This window comes from Protopterus annectens, chromosome 1.part2 (genome assembly GCF_019279795.1).
Source record: "Protopterus annectens isolate FY-2018-M chromosome 1.part2, PAN1.0, whole genome shotgun sequence".
Taxonomy (NCBI): domain Eukaryota; kingdom Metazoa; phylum Chordata; order Ceratodontiformes; family Protopteridae; genus Protopterus; species Protopterus annectens.
The window spans coordinates 830,027,715-830,044,422 of record NC_056727.1 but is presented as its reverse complement, the minus strand read 5'-3'; the positions used below and the strand labels follow the sequence as shown (position 1 = coordinate 830,044,422).

Sequence of the window (16,708 nt, the reverse complement as noted above, 5' to 3'; positions counted from 1 at the left end):
TTGTCTGCTCACCTTTATATTAGGGCATAAGTGGTGGGGTGTAAATAAAGAAATAAGCAGCCTTGACCAATAAGCTTGTAGGATATGTGAGCAAGGTGTACATCTTTGGAGAGGCAAATAGTGCCTGTGGAATGCCTACATACTCAGAAATCTGCATAAACTTTAAGCAGAACATCAAGATATAGGTCTAACTATAACACCCACAAAAGGATAGGAACCAGTTGCACTATAATGGCCTTCTATTCAGACGGTTTAATGTTCACAGCTATGGGTACTGCAAAGCCTGATGGCAGTCTGTGCAGATAATTAAGGCTATGAGCTGCTAATTAGCAGTTTCCTGTGTGACTATCTCAGTCTTCATTTGTTTGCTGTTTGATCTTGATTCTTGAGCGTGACACCTAACCAGACAGTGCTTTGTGGTAAGTTGGCATCTGGGAGTTTGGGCTAGACTACTTAATATTTTCTGGAACTGCATGCCAAGTAACTACCTATGAACCTAATGTCTTACTGTTTCAAAGAGAGAGACTCTTAGTGAAAAGTTATGTTAGTGTCTGGCCAAACAGCTTAGCCTAAGCTTGAATGAGCATGTTAATTTCAAAGCTGTTTTAAAAAGGTGCACTTTACAACATCACTACCTCAAGTGTGTGTAGTAGTAAGTAAGTAGACTAGTTAATACAAGACAGTAATTTTTTTTTATATGAGAACTTTATTTTAGTTTTATACAAGTTCAAAGTTTTGTGCTAATTAATAATATATAAAATCACAAAAAATATAAACCAGAACAAGTTATTTAAAGAAGGCTGAAGGCAAGTGCAGCCTCACCCAGTGCTATTTTTCTAAAAGAATATTTTTCAGTTTTGCACAAGTTCAAATATTAATATAAATTGTTCTTATTTTGTTTCACGATCATATTTTGGTTGTCTGTTCTTCAGTTTGCATTTAAAAGTTGTTACCCTACAATTCCATTAGAGTGGGTGGGACTGCATAATTATGTATGCAAATTTTATGTTAATCAGCGTACAGATTTGTACCCATTTTTCATGGGCTTTGCCCAGATTTTTGATGTTTCTTGGCTGAGAGATATGACGGGGATGCAAAAACAACCCAAGCTACTTAAAACAATAAAAAACAAAAGGTGCATTCCCCTCAAAGCAACCCTCACCAATAGCAAAGAATGTCTCTCTGTCTATGCCAGCTGCCTCTTTACGGTTGAATAGCAAGGATGGTGCCTGATGTCGAGAAAAATAACTGGGATCATTCTGTGGAAGAGCAAGGCGTTTCAGCTGCTGGGCTAATGACGTCATTTTTCAAAGTAGTTGTACCTGAAACCAAAAAGAAAACAGAAATAAAATAGAGTAACAAGATGGCAATCAGCACACTTAGACACAACAGAACATAATACGAAGATAGTATGTATTATATAAATCAGTTTTAGATGGGTTCCTGAAAACTAACAAGTGAACTTTGGAAAGGCAATACTTATGCCACATGTCCTGTTGGCTCCGCAGCTCAGAAACCTTGCTAATTAAATATGTCCACCTGTGCGGCTGTAGGGACATGAGGTAGTCAATAATCTGTGTAAATACGTTATAAATACGTTAAATGTACATAGCTGTGTACTTAAAAGATGTGAAAGTTAGTCTTCATTTTCTCTCTCATCACTTTTTTTTGTCTGTATTGCAAGTGCTTGCTTTGCATCTAATGTAATTCCTAAGCTGTGGCTGAAATGGGTCCCTCCGTGATCACTCTATTACTCCACTTAAACATTCAAGGAAGTAGCGTGAGATGTCTACACCTCAGTCTTAAATCACACCACAAAACTGATTATCCCTCAACAGTAGTGCTGAAGAACAAAGCCAGAACCTATACATATAAGAGAGGGAATGGGGGGTGCACATAATGCTTAAGGAATACATTACAGGAGTAGCAGAAAAAATAAACAAAAACAGTGGAAAATAACATCAAAAAAGCTCAGTAGCAGAGTAAGAAGGCATACGCCACATCTGTATTCGGATACTGATTCCACCCCCCTTGTAAGGTTTTAAGCAAGCAAACCTCTCATGATAGCCATCAGACAAGGAATGAAACTGTAACCAATTGGGTTATGCAAGAAGACAAAAAGACTAAAGGGTTATTCATATGTAAACTAATGAATAAAAATCTACCTAGTGAGAAAAGAAAAAAAGCTTGCAAATACATGTGTAACTTACTTCCACATATAAACAAACGCACATGTACATATACATACTTTATAACACACACATATATACGTACATATACATATTTACCTACATATTATACACACACATTTCTTTTATGGAGGTTAAGCTAGGGTAGCATGGAATGGATGTGACAGACCATCTGTGCCAGCTCAGAATGTACTATTCATTTCATTCATTCATGGTTGGGAGGATGGCATAATGGTTGAGGTATTTACCTTACATACACAAGGTGCAGGGTTTGATTCTCACATGGGACTAATTGGTTAGGCTTAAAATGGACCAGAAGGGCAGTTATCCTGGCACTGATCCATTTACCTTGCATGGCTTACAATGCTTGCCTGAAGAGGCAATGTTTCTCTGCCACTAAATTTAGTAAAGAACTTTATAAAGTATTTCTGGGGGCACAGACATGAAATGCAGCCACTCGTATTACTAATAGTAAAATGCAAAACACAGAGATATTTCACTAAAAGGACACATGGCTTAAACTACATGTCTTACATGGATAGACTCAAAGCCCTGTCACAATACTTCGTAACCTACAGACTGCTAAGAGGTGACCTGTGTCTGGCATACAAGGCATTCTTTGACCCAATAATGATGGATTTATTGCACATCAAGTCAAATGGTACCACACAGTCTAGGGATCTAAACCCCTTCTGCAACACCCTTCTGCAACATCAACAGAACTGTTAGGAGGGACAGGTATATCTCGCACAAAATACTACTGCTCTGGAACAGACTTCCCACCCACATTAAACAAAGGTCATCTGTCTCCATATTTAAGCGAAACTTGGATCTATGGATAGAAAACAGAAAATTAACCCCAAGACTGCCCCCTGTACTACTAATGGACAGGGTCAGCACTTAAATGCTTTATCCTATGCATGGGTCCCTTAAATTGTCTGTGATATCTCAGTTATTCTCATTGGGGTAATATACAAACATTTATCAACCATGTGAAGGGTAAAGGCCAACACCTAACCAAATGGGATATGTTAATTAGAGCACAAAAAGGGAAATAAGCCATGTTTAAAATGGCCTTAAAGAGCAGCTAGCCTAGTAATTACCTATGAACAATGCTCAATAGGCATTAGGGGTTGTGGGGGTGTAGGCTGGTTATAAGAAAATCATCTTCATAGTGGGCTAAGTGTTGAGGAAATAATAATTCAGTTAACTTAAACTGGCCAGTATCCTGAGCTCAAGTACTGGGAGTAACTTCTCAAAACACAGGAGCTGTACAACCTAGGGACGTGTTTCAAACAAATACGAGATCCCTCAGAATCAACAAATACTGCATATTAGGTAATTAACATGCTTTGTCAAGACAGAAATAGGTCTTAATACTAACACCTCAGTAGGTAACCAGAGACAGATGGAATGGTAGAAGTTAAAAAACATGGACCTTAAAGCAAGAGTTTAAGTTTTAATAACAGGCACACATGAATATATGCCCTGAAAAAAATAAAAAAAAAATCCTGGCAGAAGACCTTTTTTTTTTTTTTTTTTGAAACTGTCTTCAGCTAAACAAAATTAGATCAGAGTCAGGCTCCCCCCAAGATATGTTGCCAGACCAAGGAGATTTTGTATTTTTATTTGAAAATTTCTTCACAAATGCTTCTAGACCATCATGACACAAATATCTTACAAGAGGATCTAACACAGACAAATGACTGGTGTCAAAGTCACGGATTATAACAATGCCAAGAAATGCGTTATAGTGCCTTTTGGGAAAATTGCACCCAGGCTAATTACTCCACCGATAAGACACCTCTAAGAGTTGACCTGGTAAGTCAGGGATCTGGGAACATATGCAGATAGCAATCAGGCCTTTGACCAACACGTGGCCACACTAGCACGAAAATCTCCCTCTGTTGCCCAACTTATAGGGCATGGCATCCATGTCCACAGAAATCATAGTTCCACTTGATTCAGCCCTTATCAGACCCATAATTAACTACAATGCCCCTTCAGCATGCACCTGGTCAGACACATGGGACAGTTGGAACACCCCCTTACAGGAGAATCCAGGGCATAAACACATTACCCTTAAAGCCTTCTCTATACACTCACTCTCCTACAGGTTACGGACAGCCAATCCATGCCTGGCAAACAAGGCATCCCAGAATCCACCTCCCCACGTCCACAAAGCTAACAGCATTAGAATCACTAGATCCAAGGATTTAAATTTTGCTTGTGACATAAGACAAGTTGGTGACAGAGATGTTTCAGAGGATCCCATGCTCTTAAACAGGCTCCCCATCCAAGTGAAGCAGAGTCATAAGTTCATAGGTAGGTACTAGGCTATTGGTCCTGGGGCCTATATAAGCCTAGCCAAAAAGGTTCCCTGGCTTTCGCCACCCAAGAAAATTATTTTTCTGTGCCCCTGTCAAGCAGTGCCGCAAGAGTGACCCCCGGGGTGAATCTTCTATTTCCCATCCAGGCGTCAAGATTTTTCTTAAAGAGGGCCAATGAGGAGCTTTGCTTGACATGAAAGGGTAGTTTGTTCCAGAGTATGGGAAGTCTCTAGGACAGGAATCTATCCCTCCAGCATGTTCTGTTTACTATGGTGATAAGGTTTAGGTCCCTGGAGCACCTTTAACCTTATTAAGTGTAACCTTGACCAATGATGGGAAATTGGAAATTCAACCAAGTTCTGGCTGTCCATTTCTCTGACAGATAGACAGTAATTAATGCCCAAACATAACACCCCATAAAGTACAGTTTTGTACCTACCATAAATGTAGATGTCCGAACTGGATAGCATCTGCAGTCATAACAAATGGGTTGTCCTGTCGTCAGGCAGCCCTTCGGTCGGCCGGATTCCAAAGTCTGGGTCCGGCTTCGGCTGATGTCGCACTTCACCCGACGTCATCTCTGCTGGTCTTCGGGTATAAAGGCATCAGCCGACGCCATTTTCCTCAGTGTTTCTAGCCCCAGATGCCAATTGCCCTCTTGGAAAGCTAAATTTTGGATAAATGCCAATGTTTCCAAAATAGTAGAAGGCAAACACAAAAAATAAACATGTATGTACATATATACAAACAAATACACCATAAGAGACTCCCCCCCCCCAGCTAGCTATTAAGAGGGTAAATACCCTAGGAGTACCGCAGAGGGGAAGGAGGGAGGGTAATCCTGACTGCAGATGCTATCCAGTTCGGACATCTACATTTATGGTAGGTACAAAACTGTACCATGTCCTTCATGGATGCATCTGCAGTCATAACAAATGGGTAGAATACCATAGCCAAACTAGGGGAGGAGGAATAATAATTATGGTGTAGTCAGGATCCCTTGCAGTACAGCAGTGGCAAACCCTGCTCGGGATCTAGAATATAGAGGTAAATTATAATGCTTGGCAAATGTATGCACGGAGGTCCAAGTAGCCGCCTCAATAATGTCCTTGGTTGCCACTCCTCTTAAGAAAGCTGTGGTAGTGGCTGTAGCCCTTGTAGAATGAGGTCTTATGTTCTGTGGAATTGGTTTTCCATGGTAGGAGTAACAGAATCTTATGCAATTTCCTATCCATTTGGAGATTGTCTGTTTGGAAATTGCTTTTCCTTCCCTTCCTGTTGCATAGGCTACAAAGAGCTGGTCAGTTTTTCTGTTACCTTTGGTTCTGTCCAGGTAGTAGCGTAACTGTCTGTGTACATCCAAGGTATGCATTATTCTTTCACCTGTGTTTTGTGGATTGGGAAAGAAGGTAGGTAGGTGGATTGCCTGGTTTAAAGACACTCTGGATACCACCTTAGGCATAAATGTAGGATTAGTTCTCATGGACACCTTATCTTGATGGAAGATTAGGAAGGGTTGCACTGCCATTAAGGCCTGTAGTTCCGAGACCCTCCTTGCTGAAGTAATAGCCAGTAGGAAAGCAGTTTTCCATGACAGGTGTTGTAGATCTGCTGTTGCTGCTGGTTCAAATGGAGGGAGTGTCAACTTTTCTAGTACAAAGTTCAAGTCCCATGCTGGTAATGGTGGTTTCCTAGGAGGTTTTACATTCTTGATCCCTCTGAGAAACTGCCTGAGTAGAGGATGTGAAAAGACAGGAGGATCAAAACTGTATTCTGCTGAAATAGCTGATGCATGTATCTTGATGGAGGAATAGGACAGGCCTGTATGTAGAAGCTCTGCCAAGTACTCCAGGATGTTAGCAATATCTATGTTCGACACATCTTTTCCTCTTTCAGTACTCCAAATGACGAACCTTTTCCATTTTCCTGCATAGTTCCTTCTTGTAGAAGGTCTGTGGGCTTCAAGGATGATGTCTTTAACCCTTTGTGAAAGGTCTGGGTTAGTTACTGCTATGTGATGTTCCAGGCAGTCAGTTGCAAGGTTTTTAGGTTTGGATGTATGATGTTGTAGTTGTTCTGAGTTAACATCAGAGGCATCAGGGGTATTGACCACATTTTCTCCTGAGACATGCTCCTCAGCAATGGGTACCAGTGTTGTCTTGGCCAGTTCGGAGCTATCAGAATTATCCTTGGACGTTCCTCTTTGATTTTCAGTAGTACCTTGTGCATCAAGGGAAGAGGTGGGAATGCATATGCTGTCAGGCCTTTCCAGCTGAAGGATAGAGAGTCCACCTTCCATGCAAGTGGGTGGAATGTCCTTGTGCAGAATTTTTGAGCTGGTGATTTTGTGGGGAAGCGAATAGATCTATTTGTGGCATTCCCCATTTCTTTGTGATGGCCTTGAAGATGTCCGGGTGTAGCATCCATTCGTGAGCATCCGAGGTGGTTCTGCTTAAAATGTCTGCTAGGGTGTTCTCTTTTCCCGGTACAAATGTTGCCTGTAACTGGATGTTGTAGCTGAGAGCCAGATTCCAAAGGTCCAAAGTCATTCTGCATAGGGGGTAAGAATGAGTGCCTCCCTGTTTGTTGATGTACCACATGACTGTGGTGTTGTCTGTCCTTATCATCAAATGGCCCTCTGAGGAATGGTCTGAATTTTAGGATTGCCAGTTTTACTGCCAGCATTTCTTTTTGGTTTATGTGCAGGTGCAGCTGGTCCTGAGTCCACAGTCCTTGTACGCATTTGTCCAGCATGTGTGCCCCCCATCCTAGGTCTGAGGCATCCGTTGTGATGGTTTGGTTTGCTCGAAAGTTGTGGAAGGGTAAGCCTGGGTTTGACTGGCATGCCCGAGCCCACCATAGGAGCTCCTGTTTTAAGCATGGGATTAGTGGTATTTCTGTTTCCAAGCTGTGCCTGTGTTGAGACCATAAATTCTTTAGGTACCACTGTAACTTTCTCATATGCAGTCTGGCATGTGGGACCAAGATTATGCATGATGCCATGAACCCCAAGGCCTGCAGAACTTTTCTTGCTGTTAGTTTGTTCTGCTTTGTTAATGCCAAGAAGTAAAGAGGGAGTTCTTTTTGTTTTTCTGCAGTTAGGAATGCCATCTGTTTTACTGTGTCCAATTCCGCGCCCAAGAAAGTTCTTGTCTGGGATGGTATCAGTCTTGACTTTTGAAAATTGACTGTGTATCCCAGGGCTTGTAGCAAGTAAATGACCCTTTGTAAATCTGTTGTCAGCTTGCTTTTGTTGTCCGCTTGTAACAGGCAGTCGTCCAGGTATGGATAAATTTGGATTCCCTGTACTCTGCAGTGAGCGATTACTGATGCCAGGCATTTTGTGAATACTCTGGGCAGTGGATAAGCCAAAGGGCAATGCTGAGAATTGATAATGCTCTGTTCCTGCAAGAAATCTGAGGTATCTTCTGCAATTTGGTCGAATGGGGACGTGCAGGTATGCCTCCTTGAGATCTAGAGTTACCAGCCAACACTCCTTGCCCAGCATGGGAAGAAGTTGCTGTAGGGTCAGCATTTTGAATTTTGGGACAATGATGTATGTGTTTAAGATGGACAGGTCGAGAATAGGTCTCCAGTTTTTTTCTTTTCTTGGTACTAGGAAGAGTCTGGAGTAGAATCCTTTGCCCTGTTCTGTTATTGGTACCCTTTCCACAGCTCTCATCTTTATTAATTCTGCTGTCTGGTGCAGGGCTTCTATTTTTTGATTTGGGGCAGGTTTGGCATTCCTCTTTTTACTGGTAAAGTGTGGAAGTGGAAGCGGTAGCCTTGGTCTATGGTTTGCAAAATCCACTTGTCTTTTGTAATATAGTGCCAATTTTTCGAGAAAGGCTAACTTTCCGCCTAATGGTGCTGCTATTTGCTCCCTGGTAGGCGGAGTCAGAGCCAAGTCACTGTGATTGTCCTGTTGCAGTGGCAGTGGTTGCGTCTGTGCCTCGGTTATTGCCTTGCCACTGTCGTCCTCTGTAGGCACCTCCTCTGGATTGATTTCTGCCCCTAGAGCGTCTGTTCCTGCCCCTTTGGGATCTTGTGGAGTCAGGAAAGGACCAATTTTTGGCAGGCCAGTTCCTGCTAAACCTTGGGGGCTGAACCTGTAGGAAATCTTTAACTGTTTGTACAGATTTTGCCTTCTCTTCCATTTTCTTCATTACCTGCTGGGCAGGTTCCCCAAATAGACTGGCCTTATCCATAGGAGCATCCAATAGCTTAGCTTTAACATGATCCGGCAAGACCTGTTTTCAACCATGCATGCCTTCTTATCACTGTGCCAGTCATGGCTGATCTAAATGAAGCCTCCAGTGCATCATAGCCACATTTTAAAGAATGGTTACTAACCTGTTGGATGTTATTCACCATTTCTAATACATATTTCTTATCTAAAGATTCATCAGAGGACAGCTTTTTAATCAACTGATCAAGCATAAATTCTTGGTATTGGATCATGTGAAACTGACAATTTAAAGCTCTAGCAGAGAGAGTAGCAGAGGTGTAGACTTTTTTCCCCCATCTCTCTAAGGACCTGGATTCCCTTTCAGAGGGAATAGGGTTTTTTGCTGTGGTCGAGGCTACTGCCTTAGACCCCTGGGATATAGTTTCGGGGTGAGCAAGTGGGGCCTTGTATAGGTGGTGATGAGTGTCTGGCACCCTGTAAAATCTATCTGGTTTGGCAGGGGCTGGAGGTAAAGAATCAGGAGCAGTGCAGACATCATTAAATGCATCGTCCACAACAGAAAGGACAGGAGGTATAGCTAGGGGCCTATGTTGTGGTAAGTGCAGAAAAGTCCTAAGCCTTTTTCTTGAATCTGAGAAATCTTGTCCCTGCCATTGGAATTGTTCTCTCATGGCATGTAAGGTTTCCCCAAAGGAGAATTCCTCTGCTGGAGAGGCAGCTGGAATGGATTCTTCAGCATCTGAATCTTCATAATTGGAAAAAGGAGCCTCTGGCTGGTCTGTAATGTCTGAGTCATCCGCAGAATCATCAGAGGACACAGGCTCGGGGGGCTCTGCTCTAGGTCTCTTTTCTGGGGGCCGAGAGGCCCTGTCTGGGTGAGATTGGGATCCCCTAATTAAGGATATTAAATCTTCTGCCAGAGTAAGCATTTGAGAACTAGAAGTGGGCCTGAGTGAGGGTGGTTTAACAGGCACTGATTTAGCTGATTTGGCTGCTTTAGCCCTGGCAAAGGCCTTAATAGACATGGCTGCAGGAGGCCTAGCAGCACCACGTGCTGGGGTAGAGATATCCAAGGGGATGGTGTCTGATAGATCAGTGGGAACCACAGTTGTAGGCAAAATTTCTGAGGCTGATTCAGATAAGGAAGCAGGAGCCTCAGTAGTAGTCATGGATTCGGCTGAAGATTGACCAGTTTTCTCGGTTTCGGCCGAAACCGAGACACTCGTGGCTTGCTTAACCGTGGTTTCGGCCGAAACCGTGGACCGCGAGTGTCGGTTTTCTTTGCGTTTTTTAACAATTTGGGTAGTCGGAGGATCCGACGGCATAATGTACGCAAAAACTGAGCCGAAAAACTGTTCAGCAAACTCCGACCGACGCCTAAGCGTTCGTCGGTTGAAGGAAGCACAGGCCGAACAGGCCGCTACGCCGTGGTCTGGGCCTAAGCAAGGCAAACAGTAAGAGTGGAAATCTTTATGAGGTATTTGTTTCCCACAAGTTAAACAATTATTGACTTTTTCTGACATCGGCTGAGGCAAGAAAGAGTCCCCAACGGGGTACTTAGCTTTTAGAAGTCTTCGAAGTAGTAATCTCTGGATCTGACCGACCGGCACTTGCGAACAGCTTCTGCTTCGGGCGCCACGCGGCAAGAAAGACTGAGGAAAATGGCGTCGGCTGATGCCTTTATACCCGAAGACCAGCAGAGATGACGTCGGGTGAAGTGCGACATCAGCCGAAGCCGGACCCAGACTTTGGAATCCGGCCGACCGAAGGGCTGCCTGACGACAGGACAACCCATTTGTTATGACTGCAGATGCATCCATGAAGGACATCCTCTAGAATCCCAACATACCCCCTCCTAATAAACACCCATGATACAAAGGGACATAATTGAGCTGGGTTGCACAGTTAAGCTTATAACGGCCCTGGAGGTTGATAGCCTAGTATATACCTATGAACCTATACTCCTAATATTTTTTTCTGGAATGTTTACAAGGGTCTGCTTATTATGTTGGAAGTGGGATGCTGGATATAAGGGCAGCTAGATTCATACTTTTTGCAATTTGCTGGTCTACACCAATTCAAAACAGACATGCCCAGTAAAAGTGATAAGACCTGACCTTTTCTGAACAACTACAAAATGAGTAGACCACTGTGGTCGTATTGATGTCAGCACCCGAAGATTTTATATAAACTTCACAATGGAGATCTGTACAATCTACACTAGAAAGCAGCTATTAAATGAGAAAAAGTTCTTTAAGTAAGGAGGGCAGATAAGAACAGGGAAAAAAAAAAAAAAGAACAATAAGTGGATTTTTGGATTTTAGCTAATGCAGATGATGAATCAGCTTGTCTTAAAGCTATTACTTATCCATAAAGGTTCGAATATCTGTGTATCGCCTTGACATATTAGCAAACATTTTCTAGGTCAATTTCACTTCTGTCCTCTTCTTCTATAGAAGGCCTGAACCAATATCTGTTACCTTTACACTACTTATTACTGTTATTTTAAGTTGAAAATTTTGATCCCAGTTTTTTTAAATCCCCACTAGACCCATCCAATGGCTCTAATGCTTTTATAAAAGAGCCAAGCATCCCTAGCCTAGGTGAGAGTCTTATGATCCATTTGGTCTTGTTCAGGGTGTCTTCTCAGCTGATTTACTCTTCCTATAGCGAGTCAAGTAGTAGGAAGTGGACTAGCTTTCAGATCTGCTGAAGAGGCCTACCCTCGCCTCTAGGAATACTTCCCCAAGTAGCAGCTCAGAACTCTACAGCTGCTACTGGCCTCAGAGACAATGCCTCTGTATGGTCACACCACTACATGCATGTAAACACCGGCTGTGCATTCTTGCATGCTGATGCACCATTAGCGAAACAATCAATGCTCCTGCTAGCATGGAAAAGACGACAACAGTTGCAAGATCTTACAGGAACCAGAGCCGTCACTAAATAAACACAAAACGCCTGCACCTAGACAGGTTTTTTTCCTCACCCACAGAGCTTGCTTTCTGTACCCGATTTTATATCTGGTTTGTATTTACACCTTGTTTCACAATCTATGTCAAGTTTATATTCTTAGGTAATAATCTACCTAGACTGTGCAGTATTGCAAAAACAGCATTGTGCTACCCACTTATTAAAGCATCACTAGAAAGTTTAGACAGAAGAGAAATACTCTCACTGATAACCTGGGAGTATTCTGCACTCCAACAGAGCTATAATGTTTTATTTGAAAAGAGTAGTAGTAATTTTTGGGAACTAAAAACACTAATTTTCTTTCACAAAACTGCAATATAAAAACAGCATCACATGCTAGACCCTTTAAATATAGCATGCAGTCCACTATATTTTACATTTTTGTTAATTCAAACTTTTTATAACTGCAATTCATAAAAGGTATGTTTTCACAAATTATTTTGTAGAAAATCTCAACAGTACTTCAGTGGTTTCCTGTGTTAGAAGACTCTAGGACCACGAGGGGATTAATTAGCCTTGTGCTGCTCAGGAGAGAAGGAGTCAAGAATTCAAGTGGTATCTGAACAACAAATGTTCTTGGTTCTGACAAAGAACTTCTTAAAATGATCACAGACTTGTACACTTATCAAATCATGGCCCACTCTATCTCTGAAAGGTGTTGGTTCTCTCAAACTATTCCCCCACCTATTTCTGTTCTCTCAATGCGTTTCTTCATGCTGGGAGTTCCAGAACATTCTACATCCTTTTTCAAATATGTTTGGAACCAACAACAGTCCCAGCACTTACCATGCAACATGACAAAATTTCTCAAGCTTATGTAAAACAACCATACCTTTTGTAAAATAATGGCTGTGATTTTTACAGCTGCATTGTCCTTTTGTGCAGGACTTGAGCAGCTGTATGAAACTACACAGTGACATGGGGAGCAATTAAATATCCAAAACCAGACTGACAACTCATCTGTGCAGCTTACTGCACACCAGGCGTGCACAAATAAGCATGACAATTATGCAAGCAGACAACTGTGCAGTGGGCTCAACCAGCTAGCAATAAGGTGACAGCATTGGCATGCCGTCTGCCATCCCAGCCTAGAAGATTGCTACTATGATCCATCATCACATGGAGCGATGGATCAGGCTGTCTGGTGGTATGGGGCCACGCACACTGCTGGTGATTTGATGGTTAAGGCAAGCTGGGCGAGTGAAGTGGCTACCTGCTCCAGGAGGCTGTTCATCCATGCCATGGTTGCCCACTGCACCCTTCTCCTAACTTCCTCTAGCTGCAGCTAGTATAAGTCAGGCATACAAGTTCATACCAAGTTGTTGATCAGATAGGTTCACAGTTTAACAGGAGGCTAGCACCCCTGCAGGCTTTTTAAACCTAGCCAATTTCCCCTTTGTATGCTCAAATTAACCTACACCATTTGGTTAGACATGGGCACTACCTATCTCATTGTTGCTAATTACATATTAGAGAATACATGAGTTCATACCATAGATAACCTTAGGGGACCCATGCATGGGATAACTACCTCTGTCCATTAGTAGTACAGGGGGAAGTCCTGGGGCAAATTTTCCTCTTCCCATCCAGAGATCAAAGCTGTACAAGAATATGGGCCAGGATGAGTTTCGTTTTATGTGGATCAGGAGTCAGTTACAGAGCAGCAATATCTTTTGCAAGATATATCTCTCCCTCCAAATTGTTCTGTTGATATCGCCAAAGAGGTTTGGATCCCTAGACTGAGTATTCCTGATGCCATTTGACTTACTGTACAGTAAATTCATCAGTACTGGGTTGGAGGATGACCTGTATGCCAGACACAGTTCACCTCTTAAAAGTCTGTACGATACAGAGTGCAGTGACAGGGCTTTGAGTCAAAGTCTGAATTAGACAGCTCATCTGTAGTCTACCCTCAGCCTATTTCAATCGGTACCAGACAACGAGGTAACTACTACCTAATTTTGTCTACTTTTGAAGACAGTTGGAGGATCAAGACCGGGATAAACTTAAGAGTTTACCATTCATTCATCCAGGCTGCATTAAATGAGGGTTAGGAAGCTACTTTTTTTTAATGGAATATGCTCAATTAAATGTAAAATAGAGGGATTCTTTGAAACAGCCATCTACCTTGCCAGCAGGTTCTATTTATGCTGCAGGGGAAGTTTATTTCCTTCAAGTGGGTATTTAAGGTGTTGTTTGTTTTGTGGTTGTGTAAGAGGTTGCATAGAACGGGATCCTTCGAAGCTTTGTGGGTGAGGCAGAGGTCCCCCTCAAGATTCCATAAGCGGTAACAGAGATAAAGTGCTTTAAAATGATCTACAGAGCACACGGAAAATGTGCCCTCTTATTTTCTTTGTAATGAAACTCTGTGGTATTTCAAAGAGTCCTATGCTTAAACAAGTACACACCAAAAGGGGCCTTATATTCTAATATGCGTCAGAAAGAGAAGAGAAGGATAAGAACTTCCCTTGACCTAGAAGATATACATCCTGTTAAATCAGTCTGGTCATTTAAAATTTCCTAATGACAGTGAATACACAGTGGTCACAAAATAGTTCATTTTTGAATAAAAGTGCGTAGGTCTCAAGTACCTAAGTCAACTTTCACAAGGTGTCATCTGTGTAATAGGTGCATGGATGTCCATCTTTGACAATGGACATAAGTTAATACTACATTTCCTAGCGTTTCAAGCCACAACTCTGGCATTACTTGTTTGTATGGGTTAGCCTCTCCTGCAGAATCTAGGAATTAGCTGGAGAAATTATAATACCTCTGAATTTGCAGTCATCCATAAACTTCATCAGCCACAGGTCTTTGAATCAATGTGGATATCAGAAAAGTAAATATTGAAGGGAAGGTGTCTGTGGACTGATCTTACAGAAAGGCCTCCAGTAACAACCCTTTCTGAGTACAGCATGCCTCCGATACCAGTGGAACGAGCTCCATCAGTAAGCCAGTTTGCTATGCAGCATTGCCAAGCTGAGGTAAGCAGCAGGAATGTGGGATGGTATCAAAAGCTCAAGTACTTGCCAAGTTGAGGTAAGCAGTAACGATCTGCTGGCACCCAATGAATAAGTGCATCGTTCAAAAAATTCTACAAAGTTTAAGAGGAAGGATCTACCTAACAATCCAAAATGAGTTTCGGTTAAGGGAATAAGGACTGCCAATATCCTTGCTAATAAGTTCTAGGATGATGATGAGCTCCACTACTTTACAGATAAGGCTGACTGGCCTTATAGATCTACAGTTACCCGGGTCAGTGATGGGGTCTTCCCTTGTTTAATGGGATGACTACAGCAATGCTCCACACCTCTGGCATGAACCCAGAAGAGAGGCTGAAACTTTGTAATATAAAGCTGTGTTTGGTGCTGACAAGAAAGCAGCCTGGAACACTGTCTGGACCCATTCAACTAGTGTTTTTGGTATTAGAGGAGTGCTCTATTTCTATAAGACACACGCTAATACCTTCGCTCATATACTACTCTACTTCTTAGTGTCAAGAATGGTGCTACCTGCAGGTAGAGGACCAGGAACCCCTCAAAAGTGGCACACCCAGCCTCATCACCATCATGCTCCTCAGCTACAAATCTCAGCAAGGGCAAGCCAGGGCTGACATGCCTGCGGAGCAAATCTATCCTTCAAACCTGCAGCAAGAAAATAAAATAGGAAGTTTGCCATAAGTGAGTCTTTCCTGACAATGGAATGATACTTCTTTGTTGAAACATAAAAGATATTAAATAAATTAGCACTTTCACTGTCAACAGACTTCATCATAGCTAATTCAAAGTTTACAGGACATGCATTTCTTATATACGCATGACGTGCATTATTTATGTATGTTTTAGCACATAACTTCATTGTCATTGTCAATTCACTCCAGTTTGGGTCATAAATGTATGCCATAGGATGTGTGGCCAAGCTAAACTAAGATAGGTCTGATCTTTCATCCGCCCTCTGCATCTCTTCCAATTAGATGCAAACCGGTTAGAGCTCACATGCTGTATTTCCCATCCTACATAGCTAACACCTGGTTGATACAAACACCTTATATAATCCGTTGTCACTGGCTATACATATCCATCTATGATGTGATAAGTAGATGTCACTTCCCATATTTAAAATGGGCAACCAGTACTAATAAATACACGAGAACAAATTAAATCCCTTGAATACTATGCTGTTGTAACTGCGGCCAGTCGGAACCATGTTGGGAACCATCTAGTTCTCCCAGTAACTGGATACATCTGCCTTGTATCTTTTATGCTAGATACTGTGCCGCCCTTTCCATGAAAGAATGGATATAATTATATAGTGATATAATCAATTACAAGTACAGTGCAAAATCCACGCAAGGGCACTGCATTTTCTAGGTGTAAGATAACTTTAGAGCATCCTAGGACAGTCAACTGAACAGGGTTAAATACAACTGCCTCCTAATAAAAGTATGATCCATATAATGACAAAAGATTTAATCTGCTTATAACTGAGGCAACTACAGATTAGTTCACAGACTGATCTTACAGTAACAGGAGGAATTGCATACAATACAAAGATATATTCACTGTCAATATTCATACATACCAACACAATGCAGATGTTGCAGGCTGTAAACATAACAGGCTAATCCTGTGGGTAGGAGGTAAACACACACATGAATCTTTGTTGAAAAGACATTGAATCTCAATGTGTGAAGACAGAGCTGAAGTATAGGATGTGGCGAATCTATTCAAGAAAGGCCAGCGCCATAGCCTCAGGGCCTATAATGTCAGTCTGGGGAGGTTCATTTCAGAAAAATAGAAGTTATGTTCTTACCATAACGTTCCATGTTAGTTGTCTTCTTCTCGCCTTCTTCTTGCTGGATGGGTTCGGAGCCGACCTCGGCTCCGACTCGGCCACTGTAAAAGCTCGAGAGTTGGTTCCACCGGCTCGAGGCTCCCCTTATATCCCACAATGCTAGGCGAGAGTTACCTCAGATCTCGTTTGTAAGCTAACCCCAGCTTATAACAGTATAACTGCAAAACAGAATC

General features: G+C 42.1%; 1 protein-coding gene across 2 annotated transcripts in view; it reads right to left on the bottom strand.

Moving 5' to 3' along the window:
• The window catches only part of HEATR1 (HEAT repeat containing 1), a 1,780,420-nt gene that overhangs the window by 1,703,175 nt on the left and 60,537 nt on the right, over nt 1–16,708 (bottom strand). For both annotated transcript variants that reach the window (XM_044059100.1, XM_044059109.1), the window contains exon 2: nt 1,163–1,322. In XM_044059100.1, coding sequence (XP_043915035.1) covers nt 1,163–1,304 — 142 coding nt within the window. In that variant the 5' untranslated portion in view covers nt 1,305–1,322. The remainder of the gene's footprint in view (nt 1–1,162; nt 1,323–16,708) is intronic.